The 13,374-nt window shown below is 36.8% G+C and overlaps 1 protein-coding gene across 17 annotated transcripts in view; it reads right to left on the bottom strand.

The window, feature by feature from the left end:
* NBEAL1 (neurobeachin like 1) overlaps positions 1 to 13,374 on the bottom strand; it is a 209,242-nt gene that overhangs the window by 135,014 nt on the left and 60,854 nt on the right. For 12 of the 17 annotated variants that reach the window (XR_013519063.1, XR_013519064.1, XR_013519065.1 and 9 more), the window contains 3 exons: positions 11,339 to 11,645; positions 10,015 to 10,121; positions 1,406 to 1,492 (listed from right to left, as the gene is read on the bottom strand). Coding sequence is in view for 14 of the 17 variants with exons in the window: in XM_035305358.3 (XP_035161249.3) it covers positions 1,406 to 1,492; positions 10,015 to 10,121; positions 11,339 to 11,645 (501 nt within the window). In the remaining 3 variants the exon portion in view is untranslated. The remainder of the gene's footprint in view (positions 1 to 1,405; positions 1,493 to 10,014; positions 10,122 to 11,338; positions 11,646 to 13,374) is intronic. The other 5 variants (XM_035305361.3, XM_035305362.3, XM_078328237.1 and 2 more) reach the window with 1 other exon arrangement.

Here is a 13,374-nt window from a genome sequence, read left to right as displayed (position 1 = left end):
ATTAGCCAGGGGTGGTGGCACACACCTGTAGTCCCAGCTTCTTGGGGGCTTAGGCAGGAGGATTGCTTGAGCCTGGGAGGTTGAGGATGCAGTGAACTCTGATTGTGCGACTGTATCCCACCCTGGGCGACAGAGCAAGACCTTGTCTAAAAATATATATATTACTATGATCTGATGGCAGTCACTCCACAAATAAAATTTTCCTCTCTCTCTCTCTCTCCCAGCAAAACAGATTTGAGTAAAGAGAACTGCTTTCTTTGTAACGTTAAGCTACATTGCTACCACTTTTTGGCAAGTTGTTTAACCTAGAATCCTGTTTATTGTTGATGTTTGTTAGAATCCTGTTTATTGTTGATGTTTGTTAAACATTATTACACAGAATAAATGTATTACATATGTAATAAACATATTATAATATGCATTAAATATTCTGCATACAGCAGAAATTCATATGAGTCTGTTCTAGACTTTATCCAAGAGAAGTCAGTCAAAAAGATCTCATTTCTCTTATAATTTGGAATTGTAACATGAACCTCTAAGAAACTATAACTGTTTTATTATAGTTATTAATATATATAGTATATATATTAATCTATATAAGGAGGTCTTAAGAAGAATTAACATTTATACAGAAATCTGAAACAGTACTCTGTAAATTGATATTTCGCATCTAGGATAAATAAGATGATAATATCTCTTGTTACACAAAAATTCTATTTATAAACTTGGATGTTAATACAATGTTAAGACATTATGTAAATTTTCTTGAAAATATTTTGGAAAAGAAAAATAACACAGCAATTTTTAAAGGTAGGTTTTTCTTCAAACTAAATTATTGAAAGAAGCAACATAAATTACATATTTTTGCTTTATTATACTTGTATAGACTTGAATTTCTAGAACACAAAAAGTCAAGTTTTATGCTAAATTAAGAGAGAGTTAAGCATCTTCTTCCCTTCCTCCAAGATTCAGGTTGTCCATTGAATTATAATCATGACTTGTCAATAAGAAGCAAAGAATCAAGATATTAACAATGACCATATATATTCACAAAGAAAGCCCTAAGGTCCCAATATATCACAGTGCTTAGAAAAGTTGCCACCAGGTAGACAGCATTGATATTGAGATCCCATTCCTGTACTTTATATCTCCTCAAATTGAAAAGACCATACAACATAGAGGGAATGGTATTAATTGATTGATTGTATCAACCACCAAGATATTTATCCTTTAGATGAAAGTAATTTTTTATTTTAACTTTTTAGTAACTTTCAAAAATAATTAATGAATATTAGATTAGACAATGTTTGAGTATCTTATGCATAAGACGAAAAGCACAGGAATAGTTATTCCCATTGGTTGATTTTAGACTTCAGCTGAAACAAGATGCAGGCTTTGTAGATACCTGGTCCTCATTCATTTCTGTCAGTAATTTGTTGGCAAGGTCTTTCTCGTTCTTGTCTGCCACCTTATTGTTAGCATTTAAAAATAGCTGTTAAAAACAGAGACAAGAATAATGGAGAAAGAACATTACATTGTTTCCTATAAGCAGCAATGAAGCTTAAAGGGGTTTCCATGTCTCTTGAAAATAAATGCAACAATTCCCTTGTGAAGTATACCACACTTTTAGAAATTAAAGATTATTCACTTTTTAGATTACGAACTAACAGTAGTTTATATATTATATAATTATTATATACTTCTCTCGTGGAATTCAAAGTTAGTATAATTAGAAACAATGGCAATAATTAGAATTAGTTAAAATTCCTAAATTCTTAAAGAATCAGCAAAGAATGTCTCACAGTGATATAGTTTGGCTCTGTGTCCCCACCCAAATATCATCTTGAATTGTAACTCCCACAATTCCCATGTGTTGTGGGAGAAACCCAGTGGGAGGTCTCATGATACATGAACAAGTCTCATGAGATCTGAAGGTTTTATATTATAAAGGGAAGTTTCCCTGCACAAGCTCTCTTCTCTTGTCTGCCGCCATGTAAGATGAGCCATTCACCTTCCACCATGATTGTGAGGCCTCCCCAGACACATGAAACTATGAGTCCATTAAACCACGTTCTTTTGTAAATTACCCAGTCTCAGGTATGACTTCATGAGCGGCATGAAAATGGATTAATACACACAGAAAAGAAGAAAGGCTGTTACTGACACAGACTAAGGTACTGTAGTACATAATACCCAGTAAGGGTTCTATAGTTAAGGAAGTCTGCAAAATGCTATCGAGCTAACTTTAAAAACGGTTCTTTCTAAAAATACATCTCAGAGTCTCAAATATGCTAATGTGTACTTTGGCAAGAGAGGTCAGGGTGAAGCATTTCCAAAATTTATCTGACCACACATTTTGTTAAAACATTAGTTTAAAGACATTCTCCAAAGTCATCAAGAATTGAGCTTAATTTATATTAGTTTGTATTCTGTAAAGATTATATTTAGCATACATGGGCATTACTCTCTTCTGAATAAAAGAAAGGAATCAAGTATTTTAGTTTCAGTACATAAAACTCAGCATCACAAAAGGCCTTCGCCTTGCCCACAGTTTGGGTACAGAGAAAGAAAGTTAAAATGAGATTAAAAGGGGGAGAGAGTTAGACTTATAAAGGAACTTATTAAGAGCATCCTAAGAAAAGAAGTTCTTAGCAAGTTCAATTATTTTAGAAATGAGAAAACAAATGGTCAACTTATGTGCTGAAATATGCACTATAAAATAAACTAGATAAAGGTATGGTATTATATGTTATGCAAGAGTATATGTAAGGCTTAACATAACAATAAATTGATATATACACTATAGGTCTTGGAATCAGAGACTTGAGTTTAAATTTTGGTTCTGCAACTTATTGGCTATCAGATTTTAAGGAAAATTACTTCGCCAGGCTTTTCTCAAAAATAGGGAGAAAAATACCTCATCAAATAGCTATACATATTAAATGACATCATCCACAGTAGCTTATTAGCGTAATATCTGGCACATAACAGAGACTTAACAAATGAAAGGTGTCGGCCAGGCCGGCCAGGCATGGCTCACGCCTATAATCCCAGCACTTTGAGAGGCTGAAGCAGCAGGATACCTGAGGTCAGGAGTTGGACACCAGCCTAGCCAACATGGTGAAACCCTGTCTCTACTAAAAATGCAAAAATTAGCCAGTTCTGTTGGCACCTTCCTGCAGTCCCAGCTACTGGGGAGGCTGAGGCAGGAGAATCACTTGGAGGCAGAGGTTGTAGCGAGGTGAGATAGCAGTACTGCACTCCAGCCTGGGTGACAGAGCAAGACTCACTCAAACAAACAAAACAAACAAAAAAAAAATGAAAGGTGGCATTATTACAAGCAAAGGTTTTTAAAATAATAATATTTCATATTTAGGTAAAGGGAAACAAATGGTCAGATAAAACTGATCAATGTAAAAATGAGTAACATCTTTCCAGAAAGCAATACAGCAATTCATATGAACAATCTTTGGGCAGCTTAAAAAATTTACGTTAATTCAAATCATAGCCCTGAAATTTAATAAAACAAAATAACTGACAAATGTTTAAGGTTCATCACAGCTATCATAAAAGTTTAACATATGATTCCATGGAATTGTAAAGTACTCTATAGTATGATGAAACTCATTTTGCCAAGCCAAGAAGCTCTTACGCAAATACTTAAGGAAATCAATGCATACTTAAATAGGTTGATGAATCTCATACAAAAAGAAAGCATGGAAACGGCAGCAGTCAGCTTAAGGTTGTCTAGATTCATAAAGTGTTTGTGATACTTTAAACTTTATTTGCCAAAGTTTCCAATGGTTCTAAATGTATAAACAGCAAAACTGTCTTGATTCTGTACTACTGCATAAAAAGAGCATAAAGGATTCATTCTTTACTAACAAAAAATAATTTAAACAAAAAATCGTAGACATCTATATAGCATCATGCAATATATTTGGGAACTTAGGTTTTCACAGATTCCAAAGATTTTTATATATTCAGGAATCATATCAAATATGTCCATAAACTGTTTTTATATCAATAAAACAGCTGATTCTCCTATATTTAATACATAGAAAACATTTTTTCCTACTGACTAAACAGTGACCCTAAGTTCCAGTAATACAATTAGAAAATTACATATTACAATGGACTTAGGGTCAGAAAACCTGGGTAAGAAATCCTACCTCCATCAATGATGAGTGTTGACCTTGGGCTAATCATTTAATGCCTCAGGACACTTTTCCTTATTTGTATAATGAAGAAGTTTAGAAGCTTATTTAAAGATTCCCCTTTGTTGTAAAGACTTAATGGACTCAATGTCTAGTGATAAAACTAAAGTGATTCTGACAAAAAAAAATTCTTGAAATAAGGAAGACTATTACTAAAGATCGAGTCTCACTCTGTCACCCAGGCTAGAGTGCAGTGGTCAGATGGCTCACTGCAACCTCCACCTTCCAGGTTCAAATGATTCTTCAGCCTCCTGAGTAGCTGGGATTACAGGCGCACACCACCACACCTAACTAATTTTTATATTTTTAGTAGAGATGGGGTTTCTCCATGTTGGTCAGGCTGGTCTCAAACTCCTGACCTCAAGCGATCGGCCCACCTTGGCCTCCCAGAGTGCTGAGATTACAGGTGTGAGCCACCACGCCCAGCCAGTTTTCCCTCTTTATAGGGGTTTCTTCTCCAGCATTTTTGTTTCAAAATAAAATGTGACAGGTGGTATCAAATAATTAATTTTTAAAAGTCATTAGACTGTCAGCAAGTTTCCAGACAAAAATTTTAAGAAACTTTGGGTTATACCACAGTACAAAGAACAAACATTAGCTCACCATCATAATAGCTATGACAAACAGTTTTGTATTTTTTAAAAAGATGTTATTCATATTAGAAATTTATTATATCTGAGTTTCAGATGCTGAAGAAAAACCAATGCTAATAAATTTTAGTAGGAACTATATTGTATCCTACAGATGACCCTATCTATGATCCTATAAGTGTGTAATTAGCAGATTCTTTTTTTTTCTAGAGAGAGTCTCACTTTGTGGCCCCAAGATGGAGTGCAGTGGCATGATCTTACCTCACTACAACCTCCGCCTCCTGGGTTCAAGTGAGTCTCCTGCCTCCCGAGTAGCTGGGACTACAGGCGCATGCCATCACACTTGGCTAATTTTTTGTTTTTTTAGTAGAGATGAGGTTTCATCATGTTAATCAGGATAGTCTCGATCTCCTGACCTCGTGATCTGCCTGCCTCAGCCTCCCAAAGCACTGGGATTACAGGCATGAGCCACTGCGCCCTGCCAATTAGCAGATTCTTTACACCTGTGAGATGTTGGTTTTATCATTGTATTTGTCTTTATAACTGATAAAGCCACACAGGTATAGGCAGAGGTTGCAGTGAGCCAAGATTGCGCCACTGTACTCTACAGACACATACATGGTTAATTCTTGGGGCATCTCTGCAACTCTTAAATTATTTATGCGAAAACCCAGAAGAAACCAGGAACCATCCATCCCTTGTTTCCAATCTCTCCAGTCAAGACTTTTTCTTGATGTGATTCATGCCAAACACTTAAGACACTGCTGTATTTCAGATGGATCAAGCCTATTTCATCTTTAATCTTAAAGCAGACAGAAACAATTGAGGGCCTTCCATGTAGAAAGTGGGGTCAGGAGGCCAAGAAAGGGAATATGAATGTATATCCAAGTCACTCTGAAACTTTTATGCAGATATAAGAAACTTAGGTCATGGCCAGAGGTTGTTTAATAGGAGATAGAAGAATGTAACTCCATGTTTACTACTAGAAACCAGAGCTTTGTGTGAAATCTTGAATTATGGGGAGAGAGGGAGGGTACCCGTCTGTTCTCTTCCTGATCCCTTCACCTCATTCCTGAACTGCAGGAGACTGAGCTCCTTTTGGCTTTGGAGACCCCATCAATGAGGTGTGTTTATTTGATGGTTGATTTTGCTATACCAGTTACTTCCTTTCCTATTTTCTAATCATTTTGTAATACACATGCTGATTCTTTTCCTTTCCCTCCTCCTTTCCCTGGGAAGATACAATAAATAAATAAATAAATAATTATTGGCACTGAAAAAAATTGTAATGAATCCTAATTTTTAAATTAATCCTATTCCAATACATATCATAAATAATTTAACATTTGTAATGAATTTATACATAAAAGGAGGATAGTATCCCATTGTAGTTTATATCATTTAATCCATGATGTAGTTGTTCTAATACTTTTAAAATCAGCTTGAGTTTTAGGTTATAAAATGTTGGCCATAAAGTAAAGACGGAAAGGGACAAGGAAAAGCATTATATGCCCCTTCTTTGGGAGAGAGTTGTGCAGCCAGGCAAATTTTTAAACCAAATATATTTTATTTCTGATATTCATTCTGCTCCCCTACCCTAATATAATTCTGTTGTTCAAGGCAACCAACCACAAATTTAATCAATTCAGCTTTATTTATTAAGCTTCTACTATGTGCCAAATACCTAATGATGGGAGAGAAGAGATTAAAGTCAGCCTGCTTGGCTTCAAATAGACCACAGTTGAATATGAAACACAAAAAGTTTAAGTGTCACCCTGTAAATTTGTAAAAGATACTACAGGGGCCAAAAATATGTATCTATCTAGACCTAGCAGCACCAGAAAATATTATGTAGTAATTTTTTAAAAAGAACAGGAAAGAAATTATTTCAAGTAGCTATAAAAGCATCAAGTAGACAGAAAAGAATGAATAAGAAAACATGAAGGGTTTAATAAGGGTCTTTGTAAGAAAGGCTTAAGAGGCAGGCCTCGAGTCAGATGTCAGCCTTTCACAAGTCATGGTAAAGAGATTTTAAGATCACTAGAATATTTTAATGGTTTGGAGAGGACATCTTAAACAAAGAATTTTGATGACATTCAATTCAATTATGACATTGACTAACGTATCAAAAAGATAGTTTTAACTTCAGTGTAGAAGGGGATAAGAGTGAAAAGGGGCTGGGTGCGGTGGCTCACGCCTGTAATCCCAGCACTTTGGGAGGCCGAGGCAGGTAGATAACAAGGTCAGCAGATGGAGACCATTCTGGCCGACATGGTGAAACCCCATCTCTACTAAAAATATAAAAATTAACTAGGCATGATGGCAGGTGCCTGTAATCCCAGCTACTCAGGAGGCTAAGGCAGGAGAATCACTTGAACCCCAGAGACAGAGGTTGCAGTGAGCCAAGATCATGCCACTGCACTCTGCACTCTAGCCTGGGTGACGGAGCAAGACTTCATCTCAAAAAAAAAAAAGAATGAAAACGGAGAAAACATGAAATTGTCAATTTTGGTAACATAAGCAGATGTGGGAGATGAGAGATCACAAAAACTTGAGACTGATTTCCAAGTTTCTCCCTTGAGAAACTGGGAAGATAACGGTGTCTCTGACTGAAATTAGCAATACAGGAAAAGCAGGCTGGGTGCAGTGGCTCACATCTGTAATCCCAGCACTTCTGGGGGCTGAGGAGGGCCAATCACCTAAGGTTAAGAGTTCAAGACCAGCCTAGCCAACATGGTGAAACCCCGTCTCTAATAGATATACAAAAATTAGCCAGGTGTGGTGGTAGGCACCTGTAATCTCAGCTATTTGGGAGGCTGAGGCAGAAGAATCACTTGAACCGAGGAGGCAAAGGTTGCAGTGAGCTGAGCTGGTACCATTTTATTCCAGCCTGGATGACTTAAGCAGCTGTAGGGATAAGACAAGAAATGGGAGACAAAAGAGTAGGGGATGAACTGTTCCATTTTAGATGTAACAAATTTGATATTTTTGAGAGACATTCCAGTAGAATTCCTTAAGGAAGCTGAACTAACAACAAAAAATGTGGATATTATAGATGATATCTAAAGCCACATATGCAGATGAGACATTAAGAAGGTTGGAAAAAAGAGCCTAGAACAAAACAGGGAATGCCAGCATTTTTAGAAAGGGCAATATTCCAGAAAGACTAACAAGTGGCCACAGTGATACACAGAAAAAAAGATGAATATAGAAAAGAAGATGAGTGTACTGACATTTTAGAAATTAAAAAAAAATTTTTTTAATGTTTCAAGAAGTGTGTTCTTCCTATTTCATATTTTTGCATCAAAATACTGTTTTGTTACAAAATAACAATGGTACATACATTGTGTAAAATTCACTTACAAACATATTAACGTTTCTACAAGTCTGCATTAACCTCCACAACCTCTGAATAAATGCAGAAAAGGTTAACACTGATAATGAAAAAGTTATCAAGTAGTTGGTTTCTTCAAAATTTTGTATTAGTGCTATAATATGATTTTGAGCTATCAAAATATATTTATAAATGTATTCCATTGATACTATTCAGCTTAATGTAGGATCTTAGTTTTTCATTAATAGAAATACATATTTTTACAGTAGGAAGTGTGGGAATTATTACCACTTTTCCCCCATGAGTAACATTCTGGAATTAATATATTTATTATTGTATGGGAGAATCAATATGCTATCAATGTTTACATTTTACAATGAGCATGTATTACTTTAATTATAATTTTTAAAAATGCTATTTGACCCTGACAGGGCACCAAATCATTTATGAGCTTTATTTAAATTATGCAAAAATATCACATATTTGGAGAGAAGAATGGAAATAAACACCCAAAATCATCCTTTGGGTCATTACATGGTGTACAAGTTAGGAACAAATGACTTGAAGTCAAAAAGAACTAAACTGAAACCCTCGCTTTGAAACTTCTTGCCTAATTTATAAAGTGGTCATTATGAGGACAACATATATTTTGTGACATCAAATGAAAAGTGTCTGATACACAATTGGTACACAATAAATATTCATTAAATAAATCATTTAATTAAAAAGCTATTTCTGGCTGAGCACAGGGGCTCACGCCTGTAATCCCAGCACTTTGGGAGGCCAAGACAGGTAGATAATGAGATCAGCAGATGGAGACCATCCTGGCTGACATGGTGAAACTCCACCTCTACTAAAAATACAAAAATTAGCCAGGTGTGGAGGTGCGTGCCTGTAGTCCTAGCTACTCAGTAGGCTGAGGCAGGAGAATCACTTGAACCCAGGAGGCAAAGGCTGCAGTGAGCTGAGATTGTGCCATAGCACCCCAGCCTGGGCGACAGAGTGACATTCTGTATCAAAAAAAAAAAGCTATATCTTGTTCAAGCACGGTGGCTCACACCTGTAATCCCAGCACTTTGGGAGGCCAAGGTGGGCAGAACACGAGGTCAAGAGATCGAGACCATCCCGGCCAACATGGTAAAACCCCATCTCTACTAAAAATACAAAAAATTAACTGGGCGCAGTGGCCTGCTCCTGTAGGCCCAGCTACTCGGGAGGTGGAGGCATGAGAATCACTTGAACTCAGGAGGTGGAGGTTGCAATGAGCCAAGATTTCACCACTACACTCAAGCTTGGTGACAGAGCAAGACTCCGTCTCAAAACAAAAAAAAATGAAGGTTATTTCTTATATAAAAACATTATTCAGTGAATGACATACAATTTGAGTTGGAGTAATCAGTTTGCACCAAGAAATCTACATGTTTTATATAATACTCACTATAATCAGTGGCATGCATTTATAGGATATGTAACTTGGAGTCTACAAACTGTGATAGATAGAAGACAGTGTTTCCATGAGAAACAACTGTTTTTCAAATACTCATCTTAGTACACTCAGGCACAAATAGAAGAGCTCAGGCGCAACTAATGACCTACAGGGCCTCAAGGATATTCCTGGATGGAATGAAAATAATATACTTCATAAACCAAAATGCTTCCCATACAAAGAAATTCCAGTTTGACTACCTTTCAAGTATTTTGACAATTTCAAGTGATTTAATACTAGTTTCAATTCAAGAGAAAACTTGGTTATGTGATTATGCAAACAGAGATTAAGTATAAAAATTAGTAGTAAAACTATGCTCAAATATGAAACAAAACAAAAAACACTATCTTCTTAAAATCAAAGACAACAACAATAATAGAAAAATACCTTGCAGTTCTGTAGCAGTCGTATGAGATGTTCAAAGCAATTGCTGTTAAGAAAAATAGCCTGAAGAACAGGTCTATCTGTACAATCCAACATGGCTGTGATGGTATCTAGGAAAATAAAAAGAAAATCATCCATGCAAAAGTGAAAATTTGGGATCATACAAACATTTTTCTTTTTAATTTTTAAAACAATTATGGTGTTCAATATTTTTTAAATGACACTGACATACACAAACACATAAAAGCATTTGTATGCCTCTAGAAACTATATACCAAACCATTAATGTTGGTTATGTCTGTGTGGCAGGATATAAAGAACTTTTCTTTTCACTGAATTTTCCTAGTTTAGCTTTAATGAAAACATTTCATTTCTGTAAGAAACTATCAGTTATTAATATTTTATTTAACCACCTTACATGGGAATACAATAAGAAATCATATTAGTGAGGGAGCTTGCAGAACAGAGAGACAAAGATAAGCAGACTGACAAAACAACACAAAGAGAAGGGAAGAGAAACAAAGACACACACACACACACACACACACACACACACACACACACACACACACTGAGGAAAAAAAGAAACAAAAACAGAGGCCCTCTAGAGAAAGGACTTTTTTTTTTTTGACACAGAGTCTTGGTCTTTGCTCTTTCGCCAGGCACAAGGCTGGAGTGCAGTGGCGCGATTTCGGTTCACCACAACCTCCACCTCCCGGCTTCAAGCAAATTATCCTGCCTCAGCCTCCCGAGTAGCTGCGACTACAGGCATGAGCCACCATGCTCAGCTAATTTTTGTATTTTAGTAGAGATGGGGTTTCACTATGTTGGCCAGAATGGTCTTGATCTCTTGATCTTATGATCTGTCCACCTAGGCCTCCTAAAGTGCTGGGATTACAGGCGAGCCACTGCCCCCAGCCGAGAAAGGGCAGATTTTTGAAGTGACTTCTACAGAGATGTTACAGAGGCACATACAAAATTTATTGTATGTGACTCTTTGCCATAGGTTACTACAAATGGTGCTTTCTAAAAATTTACTTTTCCTATAATTTCAAAGTCATAGTTTTCTTTTTAACATTGATGCTTTTAGGAGATTACACTTTCAAAATAATACAGAGACTTGACTTTGTTACTGTTAAAGCAAAGAGGTTGTAAGAAACACATCAATTCTATATAAATTATTTTGAAGTCAAAGTCTAAGCAGCCACATAATATCTGAATTAAATAATCAAGAGTTTCCATAAAATGGCCTTGTATTTCAAAAGAAAGTGGAAGATATGAAAACAAAAAACAGACTTAGAAAAAGTTGTCATTATGTAATACTTACTTAGCATTTTGATCTGTAGAGCAATAAATCGGCTTTCCCACTGTCTGGACCTTCTTTGATTAGGTAAAGCTGAAGGATCTGAATTTAGCAACTTAAAATAGTTCTCCAGAATAGTACTAGTTTCCACTTGACGTTGATCACAGTTGCTACTGAGAAGGATATGTACCACTTGTGTAAGGCACTTCAGAGTTAGTTCTGCCTTCCTACCCACTTCTTCAGGATCTCCATCCTCCCAGGAATCACAATCTGCCAAAACTCGCATAAGAACTTCCATAGTGGCTGGAGAAATTGCTTGCAAAGCATTCCTCTGAAACATTAGAGACAATAAAAATGAAACCTAAACCTAACTGAAGAGAACTCTATGTGTGCAACAATGAGAATTTAATACATCTGCAGGCAACCTTTTCTTTTCTTTTTTTTTTTTTGAGACGGAGTTTCGCACTTGTTACCCAGGCTGGAGTGCAATGGCGCGATCTCGGCTCACCGCAACCTCCGCCTCCTGGGTTCAGGCAATTCTCCTGCCTCAGCCTCCTGAGTGGCTGGGATTACAGGCACGCGCCACCATGCCCAGCTAATTTTTTGTATATTTTTTAGTAGAGACGGGCTTTCACCATGTTGACCAGGATGGTCTCGATCTCCTGACCTCGTGATCCACCCACCTCGGCCTCCCAAAGTGCTGGGATTACAGGCTTGAGTCACCGCGCCCGGCCAGGCAATCTTTTCTTTTCTGAGACGGAGTTTTGCTCTTGTTGCCCAGGCTGCAGTACAATGGTGCAATCTTGGCTCACAGCAACCTCTGCCTCCAGGATTCAAGCAATTCTCCTGCCTCAGCCTTCGAAGTAGCTTGTTTTACAGGTACGTGCCACCACGCCCAGCTAATTTTTGTATTATAAGTAGAGATGGGGTTTCTCCATGTTGGTCAGGCTGGTCTTGAACTTCCAACCTCTGGTGATCTGCCCACCTCGACCTCTCAAAGTGCTGTATTACAGGTGTCAGCCACTGTGCCTGGCCAATCCTTTCTTTTAATAAATAAACACATAAAAATTTGTAACAGATACTCTGATAGACACTGCTACTGGTTCATATATATTAAATCCTTCCTCTTAGAAAACTTACTTCTGAGAGGAAGAAAAGGGTAGCCAGCTAAGGGTAGCCATGTGACATAGTTTTGGTCAAGGATATTTGGAAGTAGACTACAAAGAGGGTATCACTTTACAAATAAAAAGGGAAGGACCCTTTGCCCTTGGTCCTTTTACTTTTCCTGCCTAGAATATGGACATAATGCTTAGAGCCACCTTTATATCATGAAGCGATAAGTCCAAGATTAAAGTAGCAGGGTACAGAAAGAACAGGAATATCAAAGGACCTCAGTCTTTGATGTTCTCACTGAGCTGCTCTACCAGGCGAGAACTGCCTAAACCTGGAGTTCTTAGGCAAAATCAAACAAATAAAAAACAACGTCAAATTGGTTAAGTCTCACTCAGGTTTCCAGGTTGGTTACAGAAAATTCATCACAACTGATTTAAACATATAAGATGACTGGTTTGGTTTTGATTCTACAAACATGTTTCTCAAACTCCATGCACTAAGTAATTGGTAGCTATATGTCAAGGTGACCAGTAAAACACGGAAATCAATTCATCTAAATGTCCTCATACTAATGCCATATTCAACAAACAACTTTCTAACTTTGATATAAATCCCACTGTAACTATGCCTGGATAACAAGGATTTTTAGTATATAAAGTAATAAATTGGACTTCCAATATCTACTTGATTTCAGTGTTAGGTTTCATTATGGAGGTCTCTTGGGGCTTGACTACCCCGAGGCACTAACAAGAACAAGTATCTGTGTTTTCAAAAAGAGAAGGAGATCCAATCAACTTCTACACTGGTCATAACAATGCCACTTCCATTTTCATACACTTTTTAAGTGTAGTAAAGAAATTATAGAAATGGGGAGATAATGACCCAAAAGAAGGAAATCAGCTAATACTGAAACATGATTAAGGACACTTAAACTGGAAAATAAGATT

Source organism: Callithrix jacchus, chromosome 6 (genome assembly GCF_049354715.1).
Source record: "Callithrix jacchus isolate 240 chromosome 6, calJac240_pri, whole genome shotgun sequence".
Lineage (NCBI taxonomy): Eukaryota > Metazoa > Chordata > Mammalia > Primates > Cebidae > Callithrix > Callithrix jacchus.
The sequence above is the reverse complement of the archived record's forward strand: the minus strand, read 5'-3'. Positions and strand labels throughout refer to the sequence as shown.